Here is a 27,955-nt window from a genome sequence, read left to right on the forward strand (position 1 = left end):
TCTAATTTGCGTTTCAATGAATTGTTCACAGCGTTTAACTTAGTCCTGCTTAGAATTGTTTTTTGGCGAGATGACAAACCTTCTGTACAAAAGTTAAAAAATATATGTATTTATATATGTATACATATATAAATTCTTTCAAATTGAATATATTTCTTACTTCTTTTAACAGGAGATTCTCCCAAGTTTATTAGAGTTTCGTTAACTGCCACTAAAGCTATAGCTTTGTCGTCTTGCGTCGCATCTCCCGATGAACAAGGTTGACTAAATGAAAAAGAATCGCTTTCTTGTGATTCTTGTGCAGTGTGAACTTCTGAAACGTCCAACTGTATTTGGAGTTCATCCTTTACTTTTTTTCCAGCAGACATAAAACACTGGATGCACAACTTATTTCCAGCGATAACTTCAATTCCTCGTAACTTTAATTTTTTGAACAAATCCAATGAAATAGTTTTTAGTCCACTCTTTCTTTCAGCGTCGTGAGTCCCAAAAGGATTCATACACTTCTTTTGACTCGTTGAATACCTTTTCATAAAAAGTTCTTCATGGTGACGACATATGTTTCTTATTTTGGACATAGGTATAGCTGTTCGGCTGCTAAGAACTAATTTGTCATCCTCGGACAGATGGTTGTTGATACCAACTGTTTTCGAAAGTGTTTGCAAATGACATTTACTACTGTCTCTCCAAAACGAACAATTTCGATCCATTTCAGGGCTTTGTTCGAGAATATACAGTTAAATAAATTCTATTTCGCTACTCAATTATCGCTGTTAATATATTTAACTACTCAATTATAACTATTATATATTAAAAAGATATTAAAACATTTTTACGTTATTAAAAACGTAATCGATATGACTAAGAGCAATATTGGGTTTTCTTGAGATATCTAGCACATTTCCATTTTAGGGTGCAGTAAGATACGCTACAATAATATTGAACGCCAGACTATACTAAGGACAAGCAATTTAGTGATGTCTTCTGTCTACAGATAACATGCAAAACTAAAAATAATATGTAAATAACTCAACTTAATTTAAGAATTAGTGTATTTGATATTCTAAACTCAAAATTACCAAAATAATAATATTTTTAATTTATTTAGTAGGTCAACTAGTTTCGTGTATAAAATAGCATTTTCATTAATTTGAGGGGTAAATTTCAAAAATTAATATCTCGAAAACTACAAATATTACTTTGAGATTTTGAGTGATTATTATGTATTCGATAGTGGGAATTTTAAAAATGCTAAAATCGTTGACCTACGACTGAGGTGTCTGGGCAAGGTCAAAGGTCAAATTATTTAAAGGCCCAGATTTTAATGACATTTACGTCAAATGACAACTCTGATTAAATATTCATATTAGGGTGCGCATTGTCTTTAAAATGAGGTATTACATGTGATTTTGCGATAATTATGTCTTAAGATATAGTAGAAAACATTTAGGGGGTCAAGGCGTACTTTTGAAAAAACGCGTATGCTGTATCTCGTAAACGGCTGAACCGATCGTTATGAAACTGTCAAAATCGTTTTCCTAGGCCCAAAAAACCCTGTATACAAAATTTGGGCAAAATCGAAAGGGGTCGGGTGTTCTGTGGCAGGCGTTTTGTCATGGAATGACCATGGACTAATTAATGTATACACAGGGACGGTTCGCAAGCCGTACTCTCCTTTAAAAAAAGGCAACAGAGTTTTGTTAAATGTCTTTCCCTCTTCCACCCCCTCCTCCGGCAAGCTAGCCGAGTCAAACGTCATAAAACGGAAAAGGATGTGCCGCTATCTTTTGGCAGTAGTTTGAATTTTTCTGTAAATTTTCGTCTGCTAACAAATAAACGGTTTCTTTGAAGACATAGCCTAGTTAAGAAAAGGATTGAACTTTTAATATTTGAAATATACTTTTAAGAAAAGTGATTTGCAAAATAATAATTATGAGAAACAAATTGTGTGTTTACCCTGCTTGTAAAAGTGACTCTAGGTATTATGATAAAGAACATATGAAAGACGTTTTCTTTATACCTTTTCCCAAGGCTAAGAAGAGTTTTGATAAGTGTCAAAGATGGATAATTTGGTTAAATCGAAGTGACTACCCATTAGACAGAGTAAATAGTAATACATACTTATGTTCAAACCATTTTGTGGGTGGTAAGGGACCATCGGAACAGTTTCCAGACCCAATTCATAATCATTCTGTGAGTACTATATTTACTAAAATTAATTTGAATGAGATTAAAGAATAAGGTTTTGTTTTTGTAGGAGTATGTATCAATACTGAAACGCAACATTACATCTGCAACGGCTATGGTGCAAAATGTTCCACAAGAAACTTTGTTGTACTCCGTTAATGGCAAGGAGAATTTAAAAAAACCACAAGTACCGCAGCTAAACCTATTACAGGACGGAGATAATTCTAGCACTAAAACTCATTTAGATGACTTTTTATCCGACTGCACAAATATGGACACAACTGAATTTCATGATAGTAGTATTCCTGCCCTCAATTTAAATGATCTGGTTGCGGGTTTCTCTCTGCCATTTGAGTGGGCAATGAGTCGGGTGAAAGATGGCCTGAAATTTTATAAATTTAAGGAAGGGACCGATACTGTTGTGTTTTCTGTCAAACTGGATGAAGAATTATCTACCAAGTATGAAATCTTTGGGAAACTACTTGAAAATATTGATGTCTACAAACTTCCTTTTAAAATAAACTCCAAAGAAAATTTGAAACGTGTGCTGATCTTGTTAAACGGGTACAATCTATGCGGTGGAAATGGAGACATTGCTATGGCTAATATTTTTGAAAACCGGCCACAAAATAATGGATATAAAAATTCTGTTACTGGAGCTATTCACAGTGTGACTTGTGAATTACTATTGAAAGACAGTCTCCGGAGAAGGTGTTTCTTTTGCGCCAAACAACGTTTAAGTTTTCAAGTTACACTAAGTAGGAAGAAAAAGAAAACCGAAACTAGTATTACCAAGTTTTCAAATCTAAGTAAAGTTGAGTTAGAGCAGAAACTTAGAAAGAGTAAAAATTTTGAGATTAATGTTAAAAGAAAACTTGAAAGGCTACAACGCAAAATGATGAAACAAATAACAAAAAAGGGAAAACAGATAGAAGTATCGGACCAAGATCATGAATACCTTTTAAAGATATTAGAGGAAGGAGTCAATTTGGAGCATGACAAACAAAATAATGATTTCTCTCGGCTTTTTTTAAGAACGCAACTAAAAATGTTAACTCAAAAGGATAAGAACAGACGGCGATGGCACCCTCTTGTAATACAATGGTGCTTATTCATGTACGCTAAAAGTCCAAGTCTTTATAAGTCCCTCAATGAATCTGGAGTCCTTATACTTCCATCAAAAAGTACACTAGCTCGAAATGCTAGTAGCCTTGGTGCAACTCCAGGTTTTCATAATGATGTTTTCGCTAAAATGAAAAGCGATTTTCTTTCATCTAAAAAATTTGATCACGAAGATTACTTTGTAATTGTTGCGGATGAAATTAAAGTTGAAGAGGATTTGGTCTACAGGGTGTATACATTAATTAGTCCATGGAATGACCCTACAGCCAAGAACAGGAGAGCGCAAGATACTTTTTGCGCACCTTCGCGAAATCAAAACTTCCAGAGAAATATAAATTCACTAAAATTAATCAAATTCAAATTGGAAATACCAATTAGCCTTTTCAGTTTACATAGAGCCACGTAGTGGCAAATGCGAGAAGCTCACAAACTACTGGATTTTCGTCTGCTAAGCAGACGCTTTATTGAAAAATCGTCGGCTTAGCAGACGAAAATCCAGCAGTTCATGAGCTTCTCGCATTTGTTACTACGTGGCTCTATGTAAATTGAAAAGGCTAATTATAAGTACGATTTTACTAGTTCAAAAGTCGTTCAAATTTAGTACCTATTACATTTTTTTTGTTTAATATTTTGTACAGTAATATTAGAAGTGCTTCGGCCAACTTCCCGTACTTGCAGAGATCCTGGGCCCAAAGGCAGATAAGGAGTCTGGGCCCCCTTTTCACGCGCTGCATTTACTCTTATCCCTGGAACCATGGACAGTAAATTAAGAGGACAGGTTTTCGATACCCTTCCACATTGCATTTTATTTCTCCCCGCGTATCAATCAGCTCGAGAGACTCCGAGGGAGTCTTGCAAGGTCGTTTGTACCACGTGATCTTAAATTTTCAAAATAACAATCTAATGCGGTTGATATTGTTACGTAATTTTGGTTTTTTAATTCAATAAAAACTATCAACTGATATTTAGTATATCATATTCAATCTATAAAAACGTGAAAAAATACCTTTTGACGTAAAAATGTACTTACAAGGAGACGACCCGAGGTGTTACACACCGATTTCGTTCAAACTCGAGGGATTGGTAGACCTTCATGTTACTTAAGAAATCCTAAAGGGAATTTATTCAATGGGCAACGGGTTTGCCATGGCAACGAAAAATGTTTTTGACAACATAATATTGAAATTTTTCCTATTTAAGCCATATCGGTTCATTTTCACCCATTTGGTTCAAATTGATCAAAATGTGATCAATTTTGATTTTTTTCGTCAACTTTAAAATTTTTTTTTTATAATTTTGGTATTTTAAAATTTTTTCAATTTTTTAAAATCTTTCACAGGGGGGAACCCTTGGAATAGGTCCAAATCCCATGTTATTTTCAATGGGAAAATTTCCATTTTATGTTGTCAAAAACATTTTTCGTTGCCATGGTAAAACCGTTGCCCATTGAATAAATTCCCTTTAGGATTTTTCAAGTTACAATCCCCCCTAGTTTGAACAAAATCGGTGTGTAACACCTCTGGTCGTCTCCTTGTTAGTGTTTATCTTTTTTCTTTTTTCGAACAGTATCGTCCACTCTTAGCGATATTTTTTTATTTTTTTTAAAAACCTTGGACGACTCCCTTAGTGTGATTGGTTTACGGGGCTAGAAACCAGGCTTTTTACCGATCCTCTAAAATCTACTATCCATGCTGGAACTAGGCTGTGCCTGAATTTCCCTGATTCACCGTAGAAGTCTGAGCTCTACGTTTATATTACTAAATAAAAGCTCTTAACAATCGCCGACTAAATATGCGATAATTATGCAACATTACGATTTAAGGCTGCGTCCGTAAACTGCCAGGCAGAAATTTTGGTGATTTTAAAACAAAATCTTCTTCCTAGGAATTTCTTCAATATAAATTACGATTGATATTATAGATTTATGCCTTCGAATACAGTAATTACGGTTACTGGAGGGCCCTTTCCAAGGATGGGCACCTAGGCCACGGCCTAGGTTGGCCTAGGCGGAAATACGGCACTGCCTACTTGTTCTGTAACAGTTCTCTCAATCTTACTGACGACATAAAAGTTTTTGCCCTGGTGGAAACTTGGTATCATGATACTTTTTCCGACTACATTAACGGGTATCGTTTTTCTGGATTGGGTAGAAAGGACAGAGTTCGAGGTGGGATCGGGTTCTATGTTAGTTGATCTTGATTTCGAAGTTATTAATAGTATTTGTCAAATTAGTGATTATATCGAATCATACGCAATTAAAATCAATAACCAAATTTTATGCATAATCTACAGGCCTGGTGGTAACATAAAAGACTTTCTAAATGCGTTCGAAACCATAATTTATACTCTTAACTCAATTAAGGAGGATAACATAATTAAAGGAAAAGTTCAGGTTGGGTAAGATTTGGATTATTTGAAAGATCATGTTTACTGAATATGTTTTTAGGAGTAACTTGTACATGTTATAACTAAATAAAGAACAGAGAACCACTGTTGTACAATAAACTAATCGACTTATTAACAACATTGATGGCCCCGCCCAGGAGATTGCTATGCACTATGTACAGTTACTTAACCAGGGGAATATTGCTTTGGTATAAAATGTAATGTTGTTATTCTTGTGCCTACACTCGAACCGTGTTTACTCTGTTTTCTCTCAATAACTCTCGGCCAAAAATTGTCTCTAGATTAGTTTTGCCTGACGACGTCGCCAGTTTTAGCGCCGAAACGGCCGTAGCATAGCTTTTTAATAAAGTTTTAAAGTTTATTGTACAACAGTGGTTCTCTGTTCTTTATTTAGATCATGTTTAAATATATTCAAAAATATCAGTTGTAAAATTGTATCTTTTTTTAATGACGATAAATTAAATTTTAAATGAGCCAAATTTACCCTCCAAGCGAGCTGCCATTTTGTTTCGCAGTGACGTTTTAGGACTTTAATCACGCGCTGTTCGCGCTATAACAGCACTCTGTTCCCTGCGCGAGCTTGCTCCGCGTGCGGTCTGCTTAGGGAAGGCGAAATAAAATGGCAGCTCGCTTGGCGGGTAAATTTGGCTCGTTTAAAAATTAATTTCTCGTCATTAAAAAAAGATACAATTTTACGAATGATATTTTTGAGTATATTTAAACGTGATATTTCAAATAGACCCAAGTTTTACCCAACCTGGACTTTTCCTTTAAGGGGGATTTTAACTTTTAAAACCCACTAACGACTCCCGAGCCCTTCAAGACTTGACAAACTGTAATGGTTTAACTCAACTTATCCATGTCCCCACAAGAGTCACTAACACTTCAGCAACCTTAATAGATCACATCTATACTAATTCTAATATAAATACCAAAATAATTGAAAACTGGGACATCTCAGACCACTATCCAATTTTAATTACTCATAACATTTATCCTTACACCCCCACAGAGATCCCGATCCGTAGAAATTTCTCAACGAACAACATAAATAAATTTACCACAAATGTAAGCTATATTAAATGGGGCGCACTGTATAATAAAAAAGATATCGACGACAATACTATTAAAACAGAGCTACGCCTTAAAATCAAACTCAAAAGACATGCCCGTGACTACCCTACTATCGAAAATATTAATAAACATAAAAATATAAAAAATAAATGTGTGAACTTAATCAGGAATGCTCGTTTTAATCACTATAAAAATCTAATCAGTAAACAAAAAACATGAAAGATACCTGGCGTTTGATTAACCAACTATTAAATAAAACCCCAACCAAAAAACTGCTGAAATCAAAATCTGCCGGGAGTAATGGCATACTCCAACAATTCCAAGCGTCTGGGAGGCAGAGTTTGTGGATGGCCGTTTAAGGAAGGCCACCAATCCTCCAACGGGTGGTCGGAATACTTCCACCACGGGTGTCCTCACCCCTGTCCCCAGTCAGGGCTCCATACCCGGCTCTCAAGGTCATTTGATCGGGGCGCTGGGTCACTGGAACCTCATGGGTGTTCCACACTCGTAATTCTGTAACCTACTAAGGAGGGTAGTTTGCAGTGGAAGAGGAAGCCACTCTAGTCCTCAGCTGTGCGAGGGTGGGTCTCGGGCAGCCCATGGTGTCGCCTTTTGTTGGGCCATGATGAGGGCGTTTGTTTGCTATATGGGAGGCAGTCAGGATGGCTGTCTCACTGGCCGAACGTTGTTTCGCAAAGCGCACTTTTGTCCAGGGCTGGTTGTTTAAGGTGGCCGCTGAAGTGCTTAAAGCGGAGCAGCGGGGTACAAATACATATACTTATGTCCCCAGTCATGATGGCTGTCTAACTGGCCGAACGTTGTTTCGCAAAGCGCACTTTTGTCCCGGCCTGGTTGTTGTTTTGTGGGCCGCTGTAGTGCTTAAGGCTGAGCAGCGGGGTACAAATACATAGACTTATGTCCCCATGTATCCCCCCGTTGGCGTGGCCGTTACACATATCTCGCCCTGATTAATCAAATGGACGAGAGGACTGAATTGTCCCACCCGTCACAATCGACTAAAAAAAGATCAAAATCTCTCCTGATATATTAAACGATTTTTTCTGCTCTATTGTCGCCAAAAACTCTAATAGTATTAACTATCCCTACGATAACGTGAAAAGAACGCTCAACTCCTTTGTTTTACTCGATACCGACAAAAATGAAATCAATACAACGCTAGATAAAATAAGACATAAGGCGGCGGCGGGAGAGGTCGGTATCTGCCCAAGATTTATTAAAATTGTAAAAATGTACTTAATCGAGCCTCTAGTCTATTTAATTAACTTAAGTTTTAGTTCAGGTACCTATCCGAATATACTCAAAAAAGGCATAATTTGCCCCATTTATAAACAAGGCGATATCTCTGACCCTGGTAACTTTCGATCTATATTGTAGGTATTTACGAAAAAAATTTACTTATGTTTTTATTCTAGACTTTTTAATTTTTGTACCAAATATATGTTAATTGACAAAAACCAATACGGCTTTGTTTCGAATAAGGGGGTAGAACAAGCTGTAAACCGGGTGTATAAAAGAAATACTAGATAATCTAGACAACGGCAAATATGCGATTGGTGTATTTATCGACCTCGAAAAAGCTTTTGATAAGGTTAGTCATGATCTTTTACTTAATAAATTGTACATTCTTGGCCTTAGAGGGCGCCCACACGAATGGCTAAGTTCTTATCTTTCTTTGCAGAGTAAAGGCCTTTTCACACTAGCCAACTTTTTGATCCAACTAGATGAGTGAACTTGAGTTGAGTCAACTAGTTGGTTCGTGTGAATAAAAGTTCGATGAGTTGATCCACCAAAAATGTACGCGAGAAAAAAATGGATCACTGATCCATTTTTGCTGACTCAGCATTTTGATTTAAAAAGTTGGCTCGTGTGAAAAGGTCTTAACAAGACAAAAGATGGTGATAAGTTGTCAAATTCAAATTATGTAAAATGTGGCGTCCCGCAGGGCTCAATAGATCGATTTACAATTTTTAACGGGCAAAGACAACTTTAGAGGGGTAAAATTCATCCGAGGTAACGAGGTGATGACGTTATTTGTTAGCAGATGGCGCTGTGATAGCAACATGACGTCATTAATTTGATTTTCAACGATTGGTTGAAAGTTTTCAGTTTTTAGTGGAGAACGGTTTTGTCGAGATTTAAAATATAAAATTATCTTCCCTGATTGGATAGTTTAAAATTGTATTATAGTGCCATCTATGGCGGAGAGTTTTAACTATTGTTAAAATTAATTGTTAATTTAAATTACAAAATTATATATTTTTAATAAGAATTTAAAGTACTATAATTCAGTAGCGGCGCTAAGGTTTTTTCACGGGTGGGCTAAATATTTTGTGGCCCCTAAGAATTTTGTGGCCCTTACCATTTTAGTTACCCCTTATAATTTGGTGGCAGCTGTGGCTTGCCCTCCAATATGTCTCTTATAGCTTCTACATATTTAAAAATTTGAAAATTTAACTCAAAGTATAAATTGCACTCTTCTCTTTTTTTTACTAAACTCGTAAACAACCAACAAAGGATTGTCTCTTAACCTATTAGATAAATCTCTATTTATAGAGAGCAAGGCTAAATTTGTTAATCGATTTTCAGACATTGTTGTTCTTAAAAATGATTCGAGTCTATTAAGTGTACTAAAACTACGCTCTGAAATAGTATTAGCAACAGGTATGCATAATACAATTTGGAAATATTTTACGAGATCTGGGAATGCCTGCTCGTATGTCAATAAATATTTATAGCAATCGGAAACATTTTGCAAATTTTGAGGTTTAAGATATTCATTGGTTTCAAGCTGCGTTTGCAAACTTTCTGTGTTTATGTTTTCACCGCTTTTGGTACTAAATAACATTTTAGCAACGTTAGTATAATTTAGTAATAAATTAATAACTTTTTAAAAAAGTTTATTTTTCATAAACTTTATAGTGTCGCCATCTACCTCAAACATTATTAAATAGGAAGGTACCTCGGGTGGATTTCGCCCCTTTTTGCATATTTCCTTGTAGGCAATATGTGAATGCGTCACCTCTACTTTTCAATCTATTGGTCAATGACATTTTTTGAACGGATGATACGGACTCCCTCACCCTGTATGCGGATGATTCTTTTTTATTGGAAAGTGAAGTCGTTTTCCAAGACTTAGTAAACCTAGGCTAATAAACCGCAAACTCTCTAAACTCAGTGAATGGTTTTCGAATAATTCCTTGGAAGTAAATCTAAATAAAACGGTTTATATGATATTAGTGAACAAAAATAAAAATTTCATCTTGAACCATAATATAAACATTGATAATATTAAAATTAAAAGGGTGGAAAAATATAAATATTTAGGTAGCTTGTTTGACCAGCGTTTCTTTAGTTTAGTTCTTTAGTTCAGTTTACGCCCGACAAAGGGTTATAAACCCATCACGTCGAGACACGATCACATTGATCATGTATGTAATAAAATAGCTTTTGGTATTTATCTTAATAGTAAAAATAGGAAAGCTTTCAGTGAAAGGCTATGTTTACAACTGTATTACGCGATAATTTACCCTCATTTAATTTTCGGTATTACCTCATCCGGGGAAATACAGCTAATTCAAATCTGGAGAGATTACTTCGGTATGTTCCCATTTGACCCAAACCCATTTCTCCCAATTCCCACTTTACCCAAAAGATAAGAATGGTACCGTTTGACCCAAAGCCACTTCTCCCAATTCCCACTTCACCCAAAATTCATAAAGTTATTTATTTATGGCATTAAATTAAATTTGAATACATTTGTATTGTATTTTTAATCTTTAAAAAAACAAGTCAAAAAAGAGATAAAAATTAAATTAAATTTGAATACATTTCTATTGTATGTTTAATCTTAAAAAAACAAGTTAAAATAGATTAAAAATTAAATTAAATTTGAATACATTTGTATTGCATGTTTAATCTTTTAAAAAAACAAGTTATTTTAAGTTTCATATATTAAGATGTTAAAGTAGTAGATTTATCGCAGTTGGTTAACATGAAATGGGTTAGAAGTTCGGAGAATCGTATGATGTTGTTTTTATATCTTTTTGGGATAAATAGATTTGGGTGAAATGGACTTGGGAGAAATTTGTTTCGGTCAAATGGGATTGGGTGAAATGTAGTTTTTGAGAAATGATTTTGGGTTAAATGGACCGTATGATGAGCCTCCGAAAGATCTATTCGTGGCCTTAAATATTTTAAAAATTTATGATGTATACAAAATTAACTGTCTAATTTTTATTCAAAAATCTGTACTTCGCTCAGACACGAGCCTCTTCCAACTAACGCAAAACACCGCTGATTACAACTTAAGAAATAACAACGTCTTATCTATCTCTCCTGTAAAAACGTCCAAAATACAAAACTCAATTTTCTACACGGGCATAAAAATGTATAACGCTTTATCTAATATGATAACTTTTAAAAAAAATGTTAGAAACTAAATTACCCGAAATTAGGTTAAAAACGAACGTGTCTTGGACACCTTTTTATTAAGCTACCGGTTTTAAATCATTAAATTTAACCATTCTGTATTCTACCAGTACACTACGGACGACTAAAAGTCTTTTAAGACTTGGCCTTATTTGGCTCGATAAATATTGTATATTTTGAATATATAGTAAAATTGAAATTGAAATTGAATATCAGGAGGGTTGGCTGGTTTAAACCACACTGGTTAAGCCATAGGTGGGGTGGCGGAGTGGTTAGCACTTTCACCTCGCAGCAAGAGAAGCCGGGTTCGATCTCAGCTTGTGGCACTGGGTGAAAACTCGGCACAACTCCTTCCACGTTGAGTTCGCACTGGTTTAAGGGGTTCCCCCCCCCCACTAGTTTAAGGGGTTTCCCCCCGAGCTCTTCCGTTTCCCCTTCCATAAAAACTTGTTGAGGTTAACGGTAATAGCTAATGTAGTGAGCTGTTGTCTCGCGTGGCTTGCAGGGCTTGCCACCACCCTCCTACGCATTGTAACCCGGCTACCGGAATTAAAGGATTGAAGTCGCTTGGTGACTTAGGCCTAAGTTGGTGCCTTGGGTATTAGCCTAGCTGATTATTATTATTATACGAAAGTGTTAACATTTCTGCTTCATTTCAAATTATCTAAATTGATCTACAGACCCAAATGGGCAGCAATTGATACCTATATTTATTTAATTTCACTATGTAACAGACATATTAGGCCCCCACTAAAAACCACGTATGGAAAAAGTGCACAGACCGTATACCATTTTGCTATAGTTTTTGTGCTGGTCTGGTTAGTTAATTTGAGACCCACGGCCATTTACCGCCCAAAAATATGTAACGATCAAACATTTCTCTAACTAAGGTTTAAAATACCTTTGGTTAATTAGTTAATGATATAAATGTTAGGGGGAGTTCACAAATCACGGGGGGGGGGGGTAGTTTTACAAGCATTACTGAAATATGTGCTGTCACATATTACAATTATCAATTATTATCACAATTACCAATAATTTGAAGGTATCATTGATAAGACTATGGTTAGTTTTCTAGATTCCAAACAAAAAATTCTTGATTTCAGGCCCGGGCAACTAATAGAGAGGAAATATTTTGCATTAATGGGAAATGGGGCCCATACGATTGCTTAGCCGGTGGGGCCAACTACTAGCCAGTCCGGCCCTGCTTGATTTTGAATAAAGGTTTATGGTTCTATTATAATTGATGGGGTTTGAGCATTCGTTACGTAGTTTAGGGGGTTGGGGTCTGGCCAATCGTTACACTTTGTTACGAGGGGAGGCGCGTAAAGGTCAATTTTTAACGTGACGTAATTTGTGAACGGCGTCCCTCATTACAGTATAACACGACGTTAGTTTTTGCTCCAAGGACTATTTAACTATAAAATTAAACATTTTCAAAACTATTTTAAGCACAAAAAAATTAGTTTATAAGTGTTAGTGCAAAAATAAAAGCCTATAAGTAAATAGAACTAAATTGAACTACTTACCTCCCACATGCTTCTAGAAACTAAACCTCAAAATGTACTCGTGTGCACGTTAAGAATGTGATAGAAATTTTCGCAATATGCCATTTATTTAAGTCAAAAGCTTTCCTTAATCAATAAGGAATATCATCCACGTTATATTGATCCGAAATTTAATACTATTATAGTAAAACCACCGGTATATCAAAATATTTGTCTCGGCTATTGGCCGAAGTGCCGAGTACATTTTAAGTGGTCAAACGCGAGTAAAAGGGGGCAGATGTTTACACCTGTTGAGAAAACGTCACTCGTTTGATCAAACGCGTATCGGTTCTATTAAATTATTAAACATTATCGATTATGAAAATATACCTTTTAGTATTCATCGGGCTAGGAACACGCGTTTTAACGCCGTTGCCCAAACTGATTATGCAGAGTCCCCCTTTTTAAGTTAAACTGCACTTCCAAGTAACATTACTATTTGCACTACGCAAAAACGTCACGAATCGTTACCCTTAGATCCGTTCTAATAATTTACAATCGACTTGAATTTGACGTTGAATATTTTCAAGGGTATAGCGTAGCACGCTAACCATACAAAACGCTTCAAAACAATGACGTACGTACACCACGGGGCGTGTAGAAGCGTGTGGCGGTGCATCATTAACTCCATCCTAACCTCGATCCTCCCGCCAATAATGGCTAAGGTGGCCTCGTTTCCGTGTACTTGAGATTTTGAATAATTGAAAAGTGTTTTTCAATTATTCAATAATATTTCGTAGTCATGCTATGGCTCGCTTTGGATGACGATGCATGAGAACTCCCACACATGCGGTCTTTTCCCTAATAGTGGCTGTGTTTTTGTTTTACGACGTTTTATAAAGGCCATCGTGAAATGAGGGAGGTGTGGTTTCACTGGTTTGTCTTTCGATCAATTCTGACCAATGGAAGACCTTAGCCGCTTTGTGTTTGTTTATAGTGGACCTTCTATGGATGTGATAATCTAAACGAATTATAAAGCCACGCTGACGATACTGAATAATTATTCAAAACACACTAACTTCTAGGGGGAAAAAACCATTATAAGGGTGTTTGTTTTCGCTTGTTCCCAGATTTCGGAGAAGGGTAAGAGAAGGAGTAAAAAGAGTAGCCCCAATGCTCCGGAACAGTCGATTATTTTAGGAGGTGTTTTACAATCCCCGTGTCTTTGGGTATATTATAATTTTTTTTTTCATTTGCGTTAGTACCAGGCGGGATTCGAACCTGAGCCCTCCTACCAGGCAGTTGAGCGTTCTACCACAGAATCACGGATCATTATTTTGGGGATTTATTGAGGTCATTTTTAGGATATTTTTAGGTATTTTTAGGATATTTTGGGGTATTTTTTTTTGGATATTTTGAGGTATTTTTAGGATATTTTGAAGTATTTTTTAGGATATTTTGAGGTGTTTTTTTGGATATTCTGAGGTATTTTTTTGAATATTTTGAGGTATTTTTTGGATATTTTGAGGCGACATTTTGAGGTCATTCTTCAGACATTTGAGATCATTTTGGGTAGAATTTTGAGGTCCCTCAAAATTTCTACATGGGTTACTGCCTGTCGCAGCCTACCTGTAGGGCCACCATTAGAGATACTACAAATTGGCTGATTTTATTTTGAGTTAATAAAACCTCCGTTTTTCATTTTAAATCCGACGCCATATTAGAAAATTGCACTTACCTACGTAGTAACCTAATAGAATTTCACTTTCGTTAGCCAACTAAGCCAAGTGTAAAATTAAATTTTCAAGCTACACGAATGTTTTTCTAAAACCAAATTATGTTATCGACCCAGTTTTATTGTAATGCCTTTATGTAACTTATAATGTTAATATAAAGTCTTTAAAAGAAACTTCTAATTTAAAAGAAACTTCTAATAAAGTCTACTGCGTAATATTTAACAGTTTATATTTATGTTTCATGTAGCTGTGTAAATTTCTTATCATCCTCTTGTCAATTTTTCATGTTAGCCATCTAGTTTTTTTAATAAAACTCTTTATTGTACACAAAGTGTTTTTTAGTTTATTTATCCTTACTCATTAATAAGTAATTAGTAATTATTTCGACTGGATGACACGCTTAGGAACATAATTAGACATATGCGTAATAAAAGTGATAAATAATTTAATATATTTAATGAGTATACATATTTTCAATAATTCGAGTCAAACTTAAAGAAATTTTGTTTGTTTCTTGAATATACTACTAAAAAGGATATTCTCTGTTATTTTATAACAAAAAGTGTTTAATTATCGATTTACCCCTACAGGGCCGGATTAACACTATTGGGGGCTCCGTGCAAAGTAGAAATTGGGGCCCCTAAAAAATTTTAACCTATCTTTTTGACTCCTTTAACGCCAATGGTGTTAAGCACATAAAATACCAACAGAATGGGGAAAAACATTTAGTTCAAAGACGGGAGCCCCGTAAACTCAGGGGCCCCTGTGCAATGGCACACTTACATGTTAGTGCTCGGCAGTCTATTAATTTTATTCCATGAATAAAATAAGCTCGGCGATATTTAAATAATATTTATTTAAATAACCAATAGTTGAATAAAACTTGTAAAATGTTTAAATAATCGAAAGTTAATAAGCCTATTATTTAAATAAAACAAACAATTATTTAAATAAATACCACTTTTATTCAAATAAATGCTTGGTTGCGTAAAAACATAATTAAATAAGTTAAAATTATATTCTTTTTGTCAACGTTTTGTAAATAAATCGGAAAATTTGTGGTTAATGAATAAAAAATTCCGAACACTAGGCACACTTGGCCTTTACCTTAATAGGGGGCTTCTTTTCGCTTGTTCCGGGCTTTTGGAGTCGGGTAAGAAGAGTTAGGGCATTGAGTCATTTTACTCCGATTCTGTGGTGGCGAAAAGTTTGAGTCGGAGTAAAAACTTTTTTTTTAAAATGGCTGCCGATAAATTCTGACTAGCAGACGACCAAATCCGATTTAATCCTTTACACCACCTTCCAGAAGGAGTAAAAAGAGTAGCCCTAATACTCTGAAACGAGCGAATAGTTTATGGGTCGGAGTAATTCTCATCCCCGGAACAGGTGAATAAAACGTTTTAGGGTAAAAAGAGTACACTTTGTCCGAGAACAGGTGAAAAGAAACCACCTATTACGACCTTGACCACCCTCGCATACTTGGTATTGAAAGTTCGTCTGCTATTTAAGCTCAAAACTTGGACACAGATCGTCTGCTTGAAAGACTGGCGAAAAATCGAAAGTTGACGAACTTTCGTTACAAAGTCTGCGAGGGTGGGGTTTAGAATCTCTGCATTTCCACATTCTGAATTCGACTTTGACATTAGTTAAGTGGTTGTTAGCTCTTCTCGCCTCGCCACCAGAGGCTTGTGGCACTGAGTGAGAACTCGTAACAACTCCTCTTACGTTGAATTGGACTTTCCTCTAGTTCTTCGGTTTCCCCTTCCATAACGGTAATAGTGAGTGTAGTGGGTTGTTGTGTATCATGAAGCGCTTGCCACCACCCTCCTACACATTATAAGCCAACCCCCTATAATTAAAGTCATTAAACGTCGCTAGATGACTTGGGCCTAAGGTGGTGCCAAGGGTATTAGCTTAGTAAATTATTATTATTATTAAATGAAACTGAGGATTTGGGTACATTTGTTCGAATTTCATTCGTCCGAACGGTGGTACAAATGTCCGAATGCCGGAAAACAGGATCGTATGTCCGAAAACGTATTTCATTTGCCCGAAAAATTTATCACAACTTTTGTTGGTGATTTAGACATTTAGTCGTTCAATTTATGTTAACTTTACTGGCGAATTTCATTTGTTCGAATAATCGTTTTTTCGAAAATAAGGAATTGGTTTTTTTTAATATTGTTAATATAAGAATATAGTAACATTACCGTGAACCTAACCTAACCTAACCTAACCTAAGATATCCACAACATTCAACGTAATTCCTACAAAAAACAGCAATAAGAAATACTAATTTAGCGACAGAATTCGGACAAGTGATGCTACCGATTCGGACGAATGAATCAAAAAAGTTGTCCAATTCGAACAATTGAAACAATTGTTATTTCGGCGTTTCGGACGAATGAAATTCGAACATTTGTTCCACCGTTCGGACTTAATCAAAGCTACGCACTTCTACACCGATTACCGAAGGTGATCAGTACCATATGTAGCTTTTTGTTAATATTTTAATTTTTGTTAATATTTTTAATTAGGGCAATGAACTGATGCAATTTTAATACTCTCACGGAACCAATAATTGGGTTCCTCTAAAAGAGATTTGTGTATACAAAGAAAAAATAAATATTCATTCATGGCCCAAATTTAAAACTTAAAGGGACTTTCAAGTGAAGTGTGAGGGGTCGGAAGTCGATTCTAAAAACGTCACTGAAACGTCATCAGAGTGGAGCATTGTAAATGCGACGAACGGCGAGGGGCCAACCACTTCCCCTAATCGGTGTACACCCTAACTGTAATGATTACGTAATCTTCTGTAATCTTTTGTACTCATTCGTAATCCCGTAATCATTTGTAATCTTCGTATTCATCTGTAATCACCCGTAATCATTATGAAATCACGCGTAATCATCTGTAATCACGCGTATTCATTGGAATTATCCCGTACTCAATTACTCATCTGTAACAATTTTAGAGTTTTGGGTTGCCTGTGTACTCATCGTAATCATTCTGTACTCATCGTAATCATTCTGTACTCATCGTAATTATTCTGTACTCATCGTAATCATTCTGTACACATCGTAATCATTCTGTACACATCGTAATTGTTCTGTACTCATCGTAATCATTCTGTACTCATCGTAATTATTCTGTACTCATCGTAATTATTCTGTACTCATCGTAATCATTCTGTACACATGGTAATTATTATATACTCATCGTAATCATTCTGTACTCATCGTAATTATTCTGTACTCATCGTAATTATTCTGTACTCATCGTAATTATTCTGTACTCATCGTAATCATGTGTACTCATCGTAATTATTCTGTACTCATCGTAATCATGTGTACTCATCGTAATTATTCTGTACTCATCGTAATCATGTGTACTCATCGTAATTATTCTGTACTCATCGTAATCATGTGTACTCATCTGTACTCATTAATGATTACGTAATCGGTGTACAGGCAAATTCTTACTGGTTAGCCCCTCGACGAACGGCGACCGAATGACGTATCTTAAATGAACTTCAACCTCACAGCTTTCCCTTGAAAGTCCCTTTAAGCCAAACACCAAACAAAATATTAGTATAACAATCGTTAATTAACTAGATAAATTGTCGAAAATATTTGAATAACAGTTTTTATACCAAGAATTTAATACGTAGATTAGGTGCAACTCTAAAAATCGTTTAAACGTAGTCATTATCTCTTAAACAGAAATAAACTCATTTTTTATTGTACTTTACATTAAAAAATATCTATAGGCTTCGAGCTTAGGAAAATAGCGCCATCTGCCTAAATATCTGTCAACTAATTATGTGAAGAAATAGCATACGACTTTTCAATTTCTATGTTTTTAGGCAGAAATCCATACCTCTACTTGGAATGCTTATCCTGGCGTATCGCGTATGGCAAGATCACTCTGACGGCTTTGGCCCCGCCTACGAGAGATAAAATCCCCTTTAAGCAGTAGCGGCGCTAAGGGTGGGCTGAAGTGGGCTTTAGCCCCCCCCCCTGCATTTCTGAGAGGGGCCACATATTTATATTAAAAGGGCCACATATTTATAATTAAGAGGCCACATATTTGAATTTATGAATTTTCTTTATCTCTAGAAATTTGTTTTATTGCCAAGAAAAATTTTCTGGAAAAAAACTTTCAAAATCAATTTGTTTACTCAATAAGATAGTAGACCATAAACAGATAGATTGGGGAGGAAGGGAGCGGAAATTGAGAGAAAGTTGAGAGAAAGTTGAATGGACAATAGAAAGAAAAGAAAGGGAATTTAGGGAAATACCCCGGGCATGCACATGTCCCCTCCAGGTCGGACACAAGGTCATAGGGGGTCCAGTAAACGCGACGAGAGCCGCACCAAGAAAATGACCTTGCTCTTCTCGCTTCCTGGAAAATTTATAAGGGGTCACTAAATTTGTAAAATGGAGTGTAGCTACACTCCATGGTTGTAAGGGCCACAAAATTCTTAGAGGCCACAAAATAATTAGCCCACCTGTGAAAAAACCTTAGCGCCGCTACTGCCTTTAAGCGGGCTCCCCTCTCACGTTGTTGTTGTTTGTTCAGTTAACATAGTGACGTCAAAAAACCGTCAGCCACATCGAGACGAAAATCAGTCGCTATAAGCATTCCAAGTAGAGGCATGGATTCCTGTTTTAGGTTGTAACTTTCAGCAGTTGTGAAGAGATAATTTTGAACGAGCAGACAGCTTTCATATATTCAATTTAATATGTATATATAAATACCTATGACCAAAATTTAAACTACGCACGAAGCCTATACGTATCAGAATCGCCTGAATAACTTGAAGAAATTAATTATGATGATGTCGTACAACAGGGGCACTGACATGCCCAGCCAAATGCCCAAATAACCTCCGATATTACTGAACAACTCCACAGCCTGGGTGGGATATAATAATTGTAATCAGATTAGGATTTTGGTATTATTGTATGATATTGAACAAATAAAAGTTGAAAATTAAATTTGTATACACTTGGAATATCTAAGGATACTTTGCGAATGCGTCTAGAGTAAAGGGCGGTGCTTCAACTACGTCGAATGTAAAATGTTGCGAGAAAATTGACTGGTCGAATCTATGATTCGTTGTTTCGTTCTCACACAGAAGCAGTGGCGGCGCCAGGAATTTTCACCAGGGTAGGCAAACCAAATAAATGGGCCCAATACCCCCCCCCCCCCTTTTTTTTCAACGAAATGCTTGAATAAAAAATTACGATTAAAACCTTTAATTAATGAGATTCGCCTATTGCCTCTTTTAGCGAATTTTATCTCTTGGGAGAATTTTGAGACCCTTTCTAGATCAATTTATAGGATGATTTTGGGGCCCCCTTGAAATTTGAAGGTAGGCAGTGGCCTACCTGGCCTAACCCCTAGCGCCGCCACTGCACAGAAGTTCTCGAACTTCTCGGAGACCATACAATGTAACTTAAAAACCACAACATCCACTTCTTGTACAATAAATGTTTTTATTTTAAAAAACGACAACTAGTTTCGTTACCCCTTCGGGAACATCATCATGATTAATTAATTTTAAAAAACTTACAATGTGCTTCGCGAAAGAAGTGTTAATAATAAAATCAAGTATTTCGATAATTATATAGAACAAATGAGGTATTGCGATCTCTGGTAAAGGATAAGGCTCTTAAAACATTCCTAGTGTATAAATATATAATTTCGTGTTAAAAATTTAAGTTTATTACCGTTATTTGTGGCTTATGACTAAATGTAACCACAATATTTCCTCTCAATTCTTCATAAACCGCTACGTAGGTTCGGAAATATTCTCTATAATTTATTTATTTGTCATTTGTGTGATATTAATTGTTCGACATAAAACATTCCTTACCTATTTTCGGTCCATATTTTAGTCATGCTATACTCGTAATAATCCGTCCTGTAGGAAAAGTAAGAACAGGTATCATCAAAAATCTATTGTGCGCTTGCTCGTAGCGTCGTAAGCATACGTCATAGTTAACCACCGCCTTGAAACGGCCGCCATGATATTAATTTCACGTCACAGATCACGAGGCAAAACGACACACGATTCTGCGAAATAATCACGTGACCACCATGGGCGTCTTATAATGTCATGGCCGATCTACACGCGGTACCATGGCAACGAACACAAGCCACACCCAAGAGCAAGCTACGAATAATATAACGTGAGGGATCGGACACTTGCAAATTTAGCGAATGGAATTTGGAATCTAAAAGTAATTTAAGAAATCTGAAACGGGGTTTTGATAATTCAGAGTACGATTTTCTTGTTGATTTCGTGTTTTTGACTGATATCGAGATTTTGGAACTGATTTTCGCTCAGATTTCAGGATTTTCAAATTGGGTTCAATATTAATTTACGGGATTTTTACGAAAACTATTCCAATGAATTCAAAATATTTCAATATCTCTAATAAACCTGTATTTTGAATTTATTAACATTAATCAGACATTACCGACATTATAATTAAATAAATCATATTTACCCAATTTAACCCATATGTATCCAATTTTAATTAAATTTACTCCAATAATTTGAAATTTGAAGTTAAGATTTTTTCCCATTTTTTTTTTAGATTTTCGAATCTTTCTCTTTCATAGGGTGCGTGGAACATTAAAATCTGTGAATTTCCCACGACATTTTAACTTTTAGTTGTCAAAAATATTTTTATTTGCCATGGCTAATTTAAAGCCCATTCTAACTTTTTCCTTTAGCGGTTTCCAAATTAGTCAGTTTCATAAGCTTGTAATAGGTAGCGGCGGCGATCGGAAAACATTTCTGTGGGGGCACGAGCAATTAATTTTTTATCCAAAAATGCATATACTTAAAACTTAAGCAAGAAAATGTACAGCTCAAAATTTTTCTTACTATGTATATTTTTTAAAGTGTTCTTTCTAATATCTCATCCGTCAATGAATACATTGATAATAAAAGTTAAGTCGATATCTTTAGAAAAATATCTGTGTACTGTGACCAATAAATTGGGCGCGTTGAAACGTGACCACTTGTTTAGTATTTAAAAGTAGATAAGGGGCCCAATACCCGGCCCGGTCAACTCAGTTTTGCCAAATATATTTTATATATGTAAATAAAGTGTTAATTATTAAAGTGATTATGTTAAGCTAAGTAATATTTAAGATTTGTAGCTCTGGCTCGATAGCATTGTATTCCCCATTGACGTCACTGGCTCGAATGTTTAGTTTTGCCCCGGAGGAAACCGTCCCGTAGAAGCCGGAAATTGATGCGCGTATTACAAAGTGCAATATTTTGGAACCTCTTGACCGCGATTGTGAAACGCCCGGAAACGAGACCGCTCCCCCTTGGCATGTAAGCCGGGGTCACGAGCGAAAGAGTAGTTAGTAAGAATCGGACTCGAAAGCCATCGGCCACGATCGAAAAGCAAAAATATTGTCGCAGCCGAAAACAGTTTCAAAAAGAGTTGCAGAGTAGCTGTCATGATGAGTTCGAAGCTTTGAACGTCCGATGACCGTAGTGCCCAGCCGAAATACCGGAGCGCCTTCGTCAAGCTCATCGCGGGAGCCGAATCTCGTATCGCCAGCCACCACGCATTGAGGACCGCCACAGTGCACGTCCGCCCATCAAGCTCCGCCGCCCTGGAGCCGCCGCCCTGGAGCCGCCGCCCTGGAGCCACCGCTCTTCGTGAGTAACTTATGCTAACGCATTAACTTAACGCCGACGCTAAAGCCAATAGAGTTCAAAAATAGAGCATTCGTTCCTAAAATAGTGAACTAAGTGCTATAGAGCGTCGCGCAGTGTTTAATTGGTACCATTCGCGATAATCCCCTTTTAATCCATAAACGAGCCAGAGCGTAGTTAGAATTGTTTAATTATAATTAGTAATAGTATTAATTTTAGTGTGTAATCATTAGTTCATAATAACCGTATTCCTTTAATAAAAGTGTTCATTGATTTATCTGAATCCCTTGTAATCTTTAATAATATTTAAGGCCTACAATTAACCGTCATAAATAGCTAATCAGAGTGTGTAATTCGTTAGGCCATTTTTAATATTTCTTTAATTATTTTGCTGACGGTATTGACTGAGTTGGCTGGGGTGGAATTATTGGACCCCAACCATAAAATCGTCACAGTACATGGATAGATAATTAAGCCTTTCTTGGCCAAATACATTTTCCGGAAAATTTTCCGAATTGCGGAAATGGTTTTCCGTAAATCGGAAAAATAAACATTTAAATATAAATTACTTTTTAAGGGTTTTTTAATCTTTTTAACCTTTTATCGATATAAAATGTCTAATATCAGTAAACATACTACAAAACATTAATAGTGTTATATTGTTAATCAGTTTAAACTAGTCTAGAGGTTTGGTTTTACTTTTAGAATCGAAAAAGCTAGGCGAAAATGCCACTTTATTTAAATTTCCAAACAATATATTAGACTAATCATGATATAAAACTTTTTTTTCTTTTTTTCGGAAAAATACGGAAAAAAGGCTTCGGTTATTTTCCGGAATATTTTCCGACTTACAACACTATAGGTATTAGCTTAGCTGATTATTATATTGTGTGGATTGTGTGTATTTAAATGTCCGTTACATCGTGTTTTTTATTATTGATCCACGTTTTAGGTATATTTTTGGATAACTTTGGATGAAAGAAAACTTACTGGCAAGCGATGGGACATCTGGCTTTGCACATGTATTTCATTGATATGATGTCAACTTGACAGGCCCCTAGTGGAAATTAATCATCAGATTTCAACTACGTATTTACGCATTTGTTTTATCATACGTCTCATAGTCAAGTTGCAAGCTCTGTAATCGAGGATAAAAGGTTGAGGTCGTGGTATGCAGCCGCAAGATTCGTTCAAATACCTCCACAAACAATGGTAGTAGCATGTCTAAAAAGCCAATATTTATATTTCACTTGAGAACCATTTAAGCCACCTGTAATACAATATTTGCAATTACCTGCTCACTAACGTCTTTGAACTCGCGATTTCTTTGGTAATGAAAAGTGTAACTGTGACACGCAGTCATATATGGGGGTTCCAAGCGTTTGACAACGGTCTGTAAAGTGTGTTTAGGTTCAATTTCAGTTAGTATAAAGTAGAAGCTAGGAGCAACAAACATATCAGTGTGTCAGAATTTATAGCCCGGTGTACCTAGTAACAGAGACCATACCACCGGAGGCCTATCATCATAGTGCCCTACGCCAGCGTCCCCCTAGCCAGGACAGGTGACAAATCCAGCATGGGTAGCAGAACCCTACTACTGATGGTCTCACCTTTGACGCAAGCCACTCAACCCAGCAGAAGGTGCAGCAATGGGTGGACCAATCCCCACTTCGCACACAGCAGTGGGATTTAGAATGGATGCTATAGCAACTCCAGCCGACACCCTACCTATGAAGGTAAGGAGCCAAACCCTTTGGAAAGAGCTCCTAAAGGGGAACGACAAGCACACAGCAGCCCAAGTAACCCGGCACAGCTGGCACCGGAGATCCCGGTGGGCTCCAAAAGGCCGGGAAACAGGACCGCCGTGCCCGCATATGGAGGCTCGCCGCCCCACAGCAGGCTACCCAATCCGCCGAGGCAGCCAGTTTGCCTGGACCCTCTCCGTTAGCCTGAACCAAAGTTCAGTATCCAGCCCAAACCTGACCGAAGTCGGAGGTGGAGATAGGACCATTTGATCAGAGCTAACATCTCCCAGTGCGCCACCGCCCTTATGGGTTACAAGAGCCGGACCACGACTCCCCGGTAAAGCCACCAGTTATTGCACACTCTAACCCATTTAGGGCCCAACAAACACAACACCCCGCACAAGGAGAACGCAACCCGTCAAAAGTCGTGGATTTTCTTGTGTACATTTTTCATTGATTAGACGCTTTAGCGCCTGCTGCCGTCGGAAGGGGAAAAATCGGAAATTGACTACCCCCCCCCCCCCCCATAAAACGTTCAGCGTAAAGGCTCGTCCAATGAAATTTGTACACAACACTGCCTTAGCGTGTTTAAAGCGAGGGGCTGATCACTCCGCGTAATCGGTGTACAGAGCCGTACCTTTGACTGTACTAATGGGATTACGCGTAATCTTTGAAGTCCCTGCCTTTGGCAGTGGTAATCTAAGCGTAATCCGGTGTACAGATTTTCTAAGAGTGGTTAGCCCCTCGGTTTAAAGGCTAGCTGCGTCCTCATTGTGTTTGTTACTCCTAGCTGTTGATTCCGTTTAAATAGTATCGTCTGTTACCTTCTTGAAATTGGCTTTGTAGACGCTGCCCATGGTGATGAAGTAAGACCGGATGTGTCTCGTCGGTATGTCCTTCGGGCTATGCATGTACACGTCCACACCCAACGCCACAGTGGCATTTTCGATTTGCGGCACGTGAGTTTCGACTCCGTACATGAACTCTGTATTAAATAGGCATCCGATTAGCAAAGGTGTCCTTCACTAAGAATGTCCCTGTTTTTGTTACCGGCGTAGCCACCTGGGTTTCTAAGAGGCGTGGCCCAATCCGCGTTGATGACTGTGCACGGTTCGAGACCATTGAAAGCCCAAGCACTAGCACCAATTTGTGAGACAAAAAGGTTATAAAATAAATCGACCATTAAAATGAAACATGTACATCCTCAAGTTCCCCGGCTTAAGGCACCTTTAATGGGAGTTAATTTCCTATCTAATATGTACACCCCATCACGGCTAAAACTTACCGCGTGTAGTACTCCGCTTAACGTCGATGTCAAATGTAAAATTTATATTCCGTAGGGATATTTACTTACATAAAAACCATATTTTCCCGATGCAATTGTTTTAGAAAGTGAGTATACAGGGTGTTTCAAAAGGCTACACAAATATTTAAGGAGTTGTAGGGGTGAGTTGAGAAGTATGCCTGTTAAAAATAAAGGTTTATAAAACGACCAAAATTGGACCTTTAATTTATTTCAAACCATTTGCTTACTATAAACGGTCTAATCAATTATTTTAGACCCATTTTACTCTTTCATGATTAATACAATACCTTTTGGGGTATTGAAAAGGAACTAGCCCTAAGAATAAACCTTTTCCAGTCCTGGTGGAAAAGGTATAAAAAGGTTATGTTCTAACATTTAGTCCTTTTTAATACCCATTTAATTCCCTTAAACGAAGAAAAAAAGGATATGGACGAATTTCGAGACAAGTATTTGAATACGTTATTTCTTTTTTTAATATTTTCTTTAAAATAACACAATGCGAAGAAATTCCAATCACCAGGAAAATGTAACTAAAAATTTGATTTAAAACAGATTTTAAATATATAGGATATTGATTAAGGCGTCAAACTATGATAACCCAAATATCAGCACCAAAGAGTGCTTGCTATGTGTATATCAAAAACTGAAAGTATTAAATAATACTTTACGTGATTAATTCCCTTCGTTCAACGACTTCAGGGACGCTCATTCGGCTATTTCCTCCGAGCGAAAACCAGCCTTATCTGGCCATTTAAATGGTTAATAAATTGAGTCGTATTGAATAATAAAAAAAAATAAAAAAATAAGGGCCTATAAAGGACTGAAAATGAAGTTAAAAAGGATTAACTTCTTACTGTTTATGAAGTAAAATGGATAAAAGAATGTAAAATAAGTATTTAAACACTCCACAAAAGGACTGAATTTGGGGAGCAGAAGGTTTCAATATGTTTTATGATAAAACCCTGAAAGGTCTTAAATATCGGGAAAAGTTTTAACCACTTTAGAGGTTTAAAATAAAACCTTTACTTTTAACAGTGCGTATTTCTCATTTTCCTACGATGAGTTAAAAAAGCGTTAGAGACCATAAAAAGTGTGGCCTACTAGCCCCTGGAAGTTGGCTGCAACAAGCGCCGAACCAAGCAGCAGGGAAACGCGAACATTAAGGTTTGGGTTTGTGTGATTGGTTTACAAAGTCCTTTTTTCCTAGCACACGCTAATGTTCGCGTTTCTCCGCTGCTAGGTTTGGCACTTGTTGCAGCCTACTTCCAGGGGCTAGTAGGCCACACTTGGAAGCTCTCTGGCGCTATTTTAATTCATCGTAGGAAAATGGGGAAAAACAGGCATACTTCTCAATTCACCCCCTACAACTCCTTAAAATTGTTGCATAACCTTTTGAAACACCCTGTATAATATATTTAGTGATGCCTATTTTTCTCCGCAATGTATTTCGAAAAAGTGAGGGAAAGCCTGAGAAGCTACCTGTTTCAGAAAAAAAAGTATTTTCCAAAATTAGGAATTTTTCCTACCTAACGCAATGTTTAACGTCAATTTGGTCGTCGGTGAGGTTGAAATTTCTGAAAACGCAATTCCTCAACATATCGATTCGGTATTCAGGTTGGTTTGTTAAGTAAGATATGTCGTCTCGGCCCGAAGAAAGGTTCTATAACGTAAGAAAATTAACTTTATTTCGGACATCTTTTAAGTCACTTCGGTGCGTAACTCACTTTAACTTTTTTTGCCAAGTTGCAATAACTCTTCGATCTGTTGCACATGATGTAATCGAACAATCTATAAAGTATTAGTAGCAAAGCGTTTGAAAACCTGTAGTCGTATTAAGTCTGGTTATCACTCGGGCAAAAACGCCGCGACGACTTTAGGCTTAACGGGGAATTTTTTGCCATCGCGACGTTTTTGCAGCCTTGATGATTACTCAGTGTTGTAACATATGGTGATCCCCGGAAGTTGCGAGTCACGGTCGGTCACGACTTCGGCGTCCACCGATGTATTGAAGGAGTAATAGACATTCAGGAAACTCATCATTTGCAACATACATACGATAAAACAGGCTATGCACACAAAATACTTGGGGACTTGGGTCTTGCGGAAGGAGAAGCGTTTAAAATTAATTTTGACGCCACTCTTGGACATGTAATTGTCCCTGCACGGGGCCTCGCAGGCTGGTCGTGGGTCGTTCGTTACCGAATTGGCCATATTGATTATCCTCTTGGGCTGCGATTCTTCGAATCCTACACTTTCTAAGGCTAGAATGCGACCTTTTAAGAATAGATCTACGAAAATTTACAAACTCAAATCGTATAGTCTGTTTCTGAATATTCTTAAGCGAACGTCAAGTACCTAGAAAATAAATCATAGCATGTGACTTCGATTTCAAAAGTCTTGGCCGCTAAATACGCTTGGACAGCCTTCCGTGGACTTCTTATATTGCGCAATGGCCAAGAAGAATTACTTAAGGTTGCGATTTACTTTCTTAGCAAATAATCAATTTAGATTTTATACTTTAAGTAAACTAACCACTAAAGAAATATGCTCAAATACCTGTAAGGGGACGATATTAACATTATCGATTATCAAAATACATACCTGTTTTAGTTTTCATTGTTTCTCGAACACATACTTTAATTTCAACACTGTCGATGTCTAGGACTTAAGGCTTAGTCTCATAATGACCAGAAATGTGAAAACGGTCTATTGAAATAGAGGGATTAAGCACTACGCTTGTCGTTGTGAATTCG

At 36.8% G+C, this 27,955-nt stretch overlaps 2 protein-coding genes across 2 annotated transcripts; one reads left to right on the forward strand and one right to left on the reverse strand.

The window, feature by feature from the left end:
• The first annotated feature begins 1,847 nt into the window (after positions 1 to 1,847).
• LOC149951822 (uncharacterized) lies at positions 1,848 to 5,761 on the forward strand. Its single transcript, XM_090169681.1, has 4 exons — positions 1,848 to 2,193; positions 2,258 to 3,540; positions 5,602 to 5,701; positions 5,756 to 5,761. The coding sequence occupies exons 1-4, from the start codon at positions 1,933 to 1,935 to the stop codon at positions 5,759 to 5,761; spliced, it is 1,650 nt and encodes a 549-aa protein (XP_090025807.1). The 5' UTR covers positions 1,848 to 1,932.
• Positions 5,762 to 19,261: 13,500 nt separating this feature from the next.
• On the reverse strand, positions 19,262 to 27,819 carry LOC149951823 (bile acid-sensitive ion channel-like). Its single transcript, XM_090169682.1, has 12 exons — positions 27,804 to 27,819; positions 27,133 to 27,490; positions 26,927 to 26,990; positions 26,729 to 26,862; positions 24,947 to 25,032; positions 24,721 to 24,881; positions 23,446 to 23,544; positions 23,267 to 23,375; positions 23,142 to 23,208; positions 20,343 to 20,390; positions 20,197 to 20,281; positions 19,262 to 19,378 (listed from the first exon to the last, which is right to left on the reverse strand). The coding sequence occupies exons 1-12, from the start codon at positions 27,817 to 27,819 to the stop codon at positions 19,262 to 19,264; spliced, it is 1,344 nt and encodes a 447-aa protein (XP_090025808.1).
• Between the last annotated feature and the right edge of the window lie 136 nt (positions 27,820 to 27,955).

This window comes from Leiobunum rupestre, chromosome 3, assembly GCF_980474605.1.
Source record: "Leiobunum rupestre chromosome 3, qqLeiRupe1.1.hap1, whole genome shotgun sequence".
Lineage (NCBI taxonomy): Eukaryota > Metazoa > Arthropoda > Arachnida > Opiliones > Sclerosomatidae > Leiobunum > Leiobunum rupestre.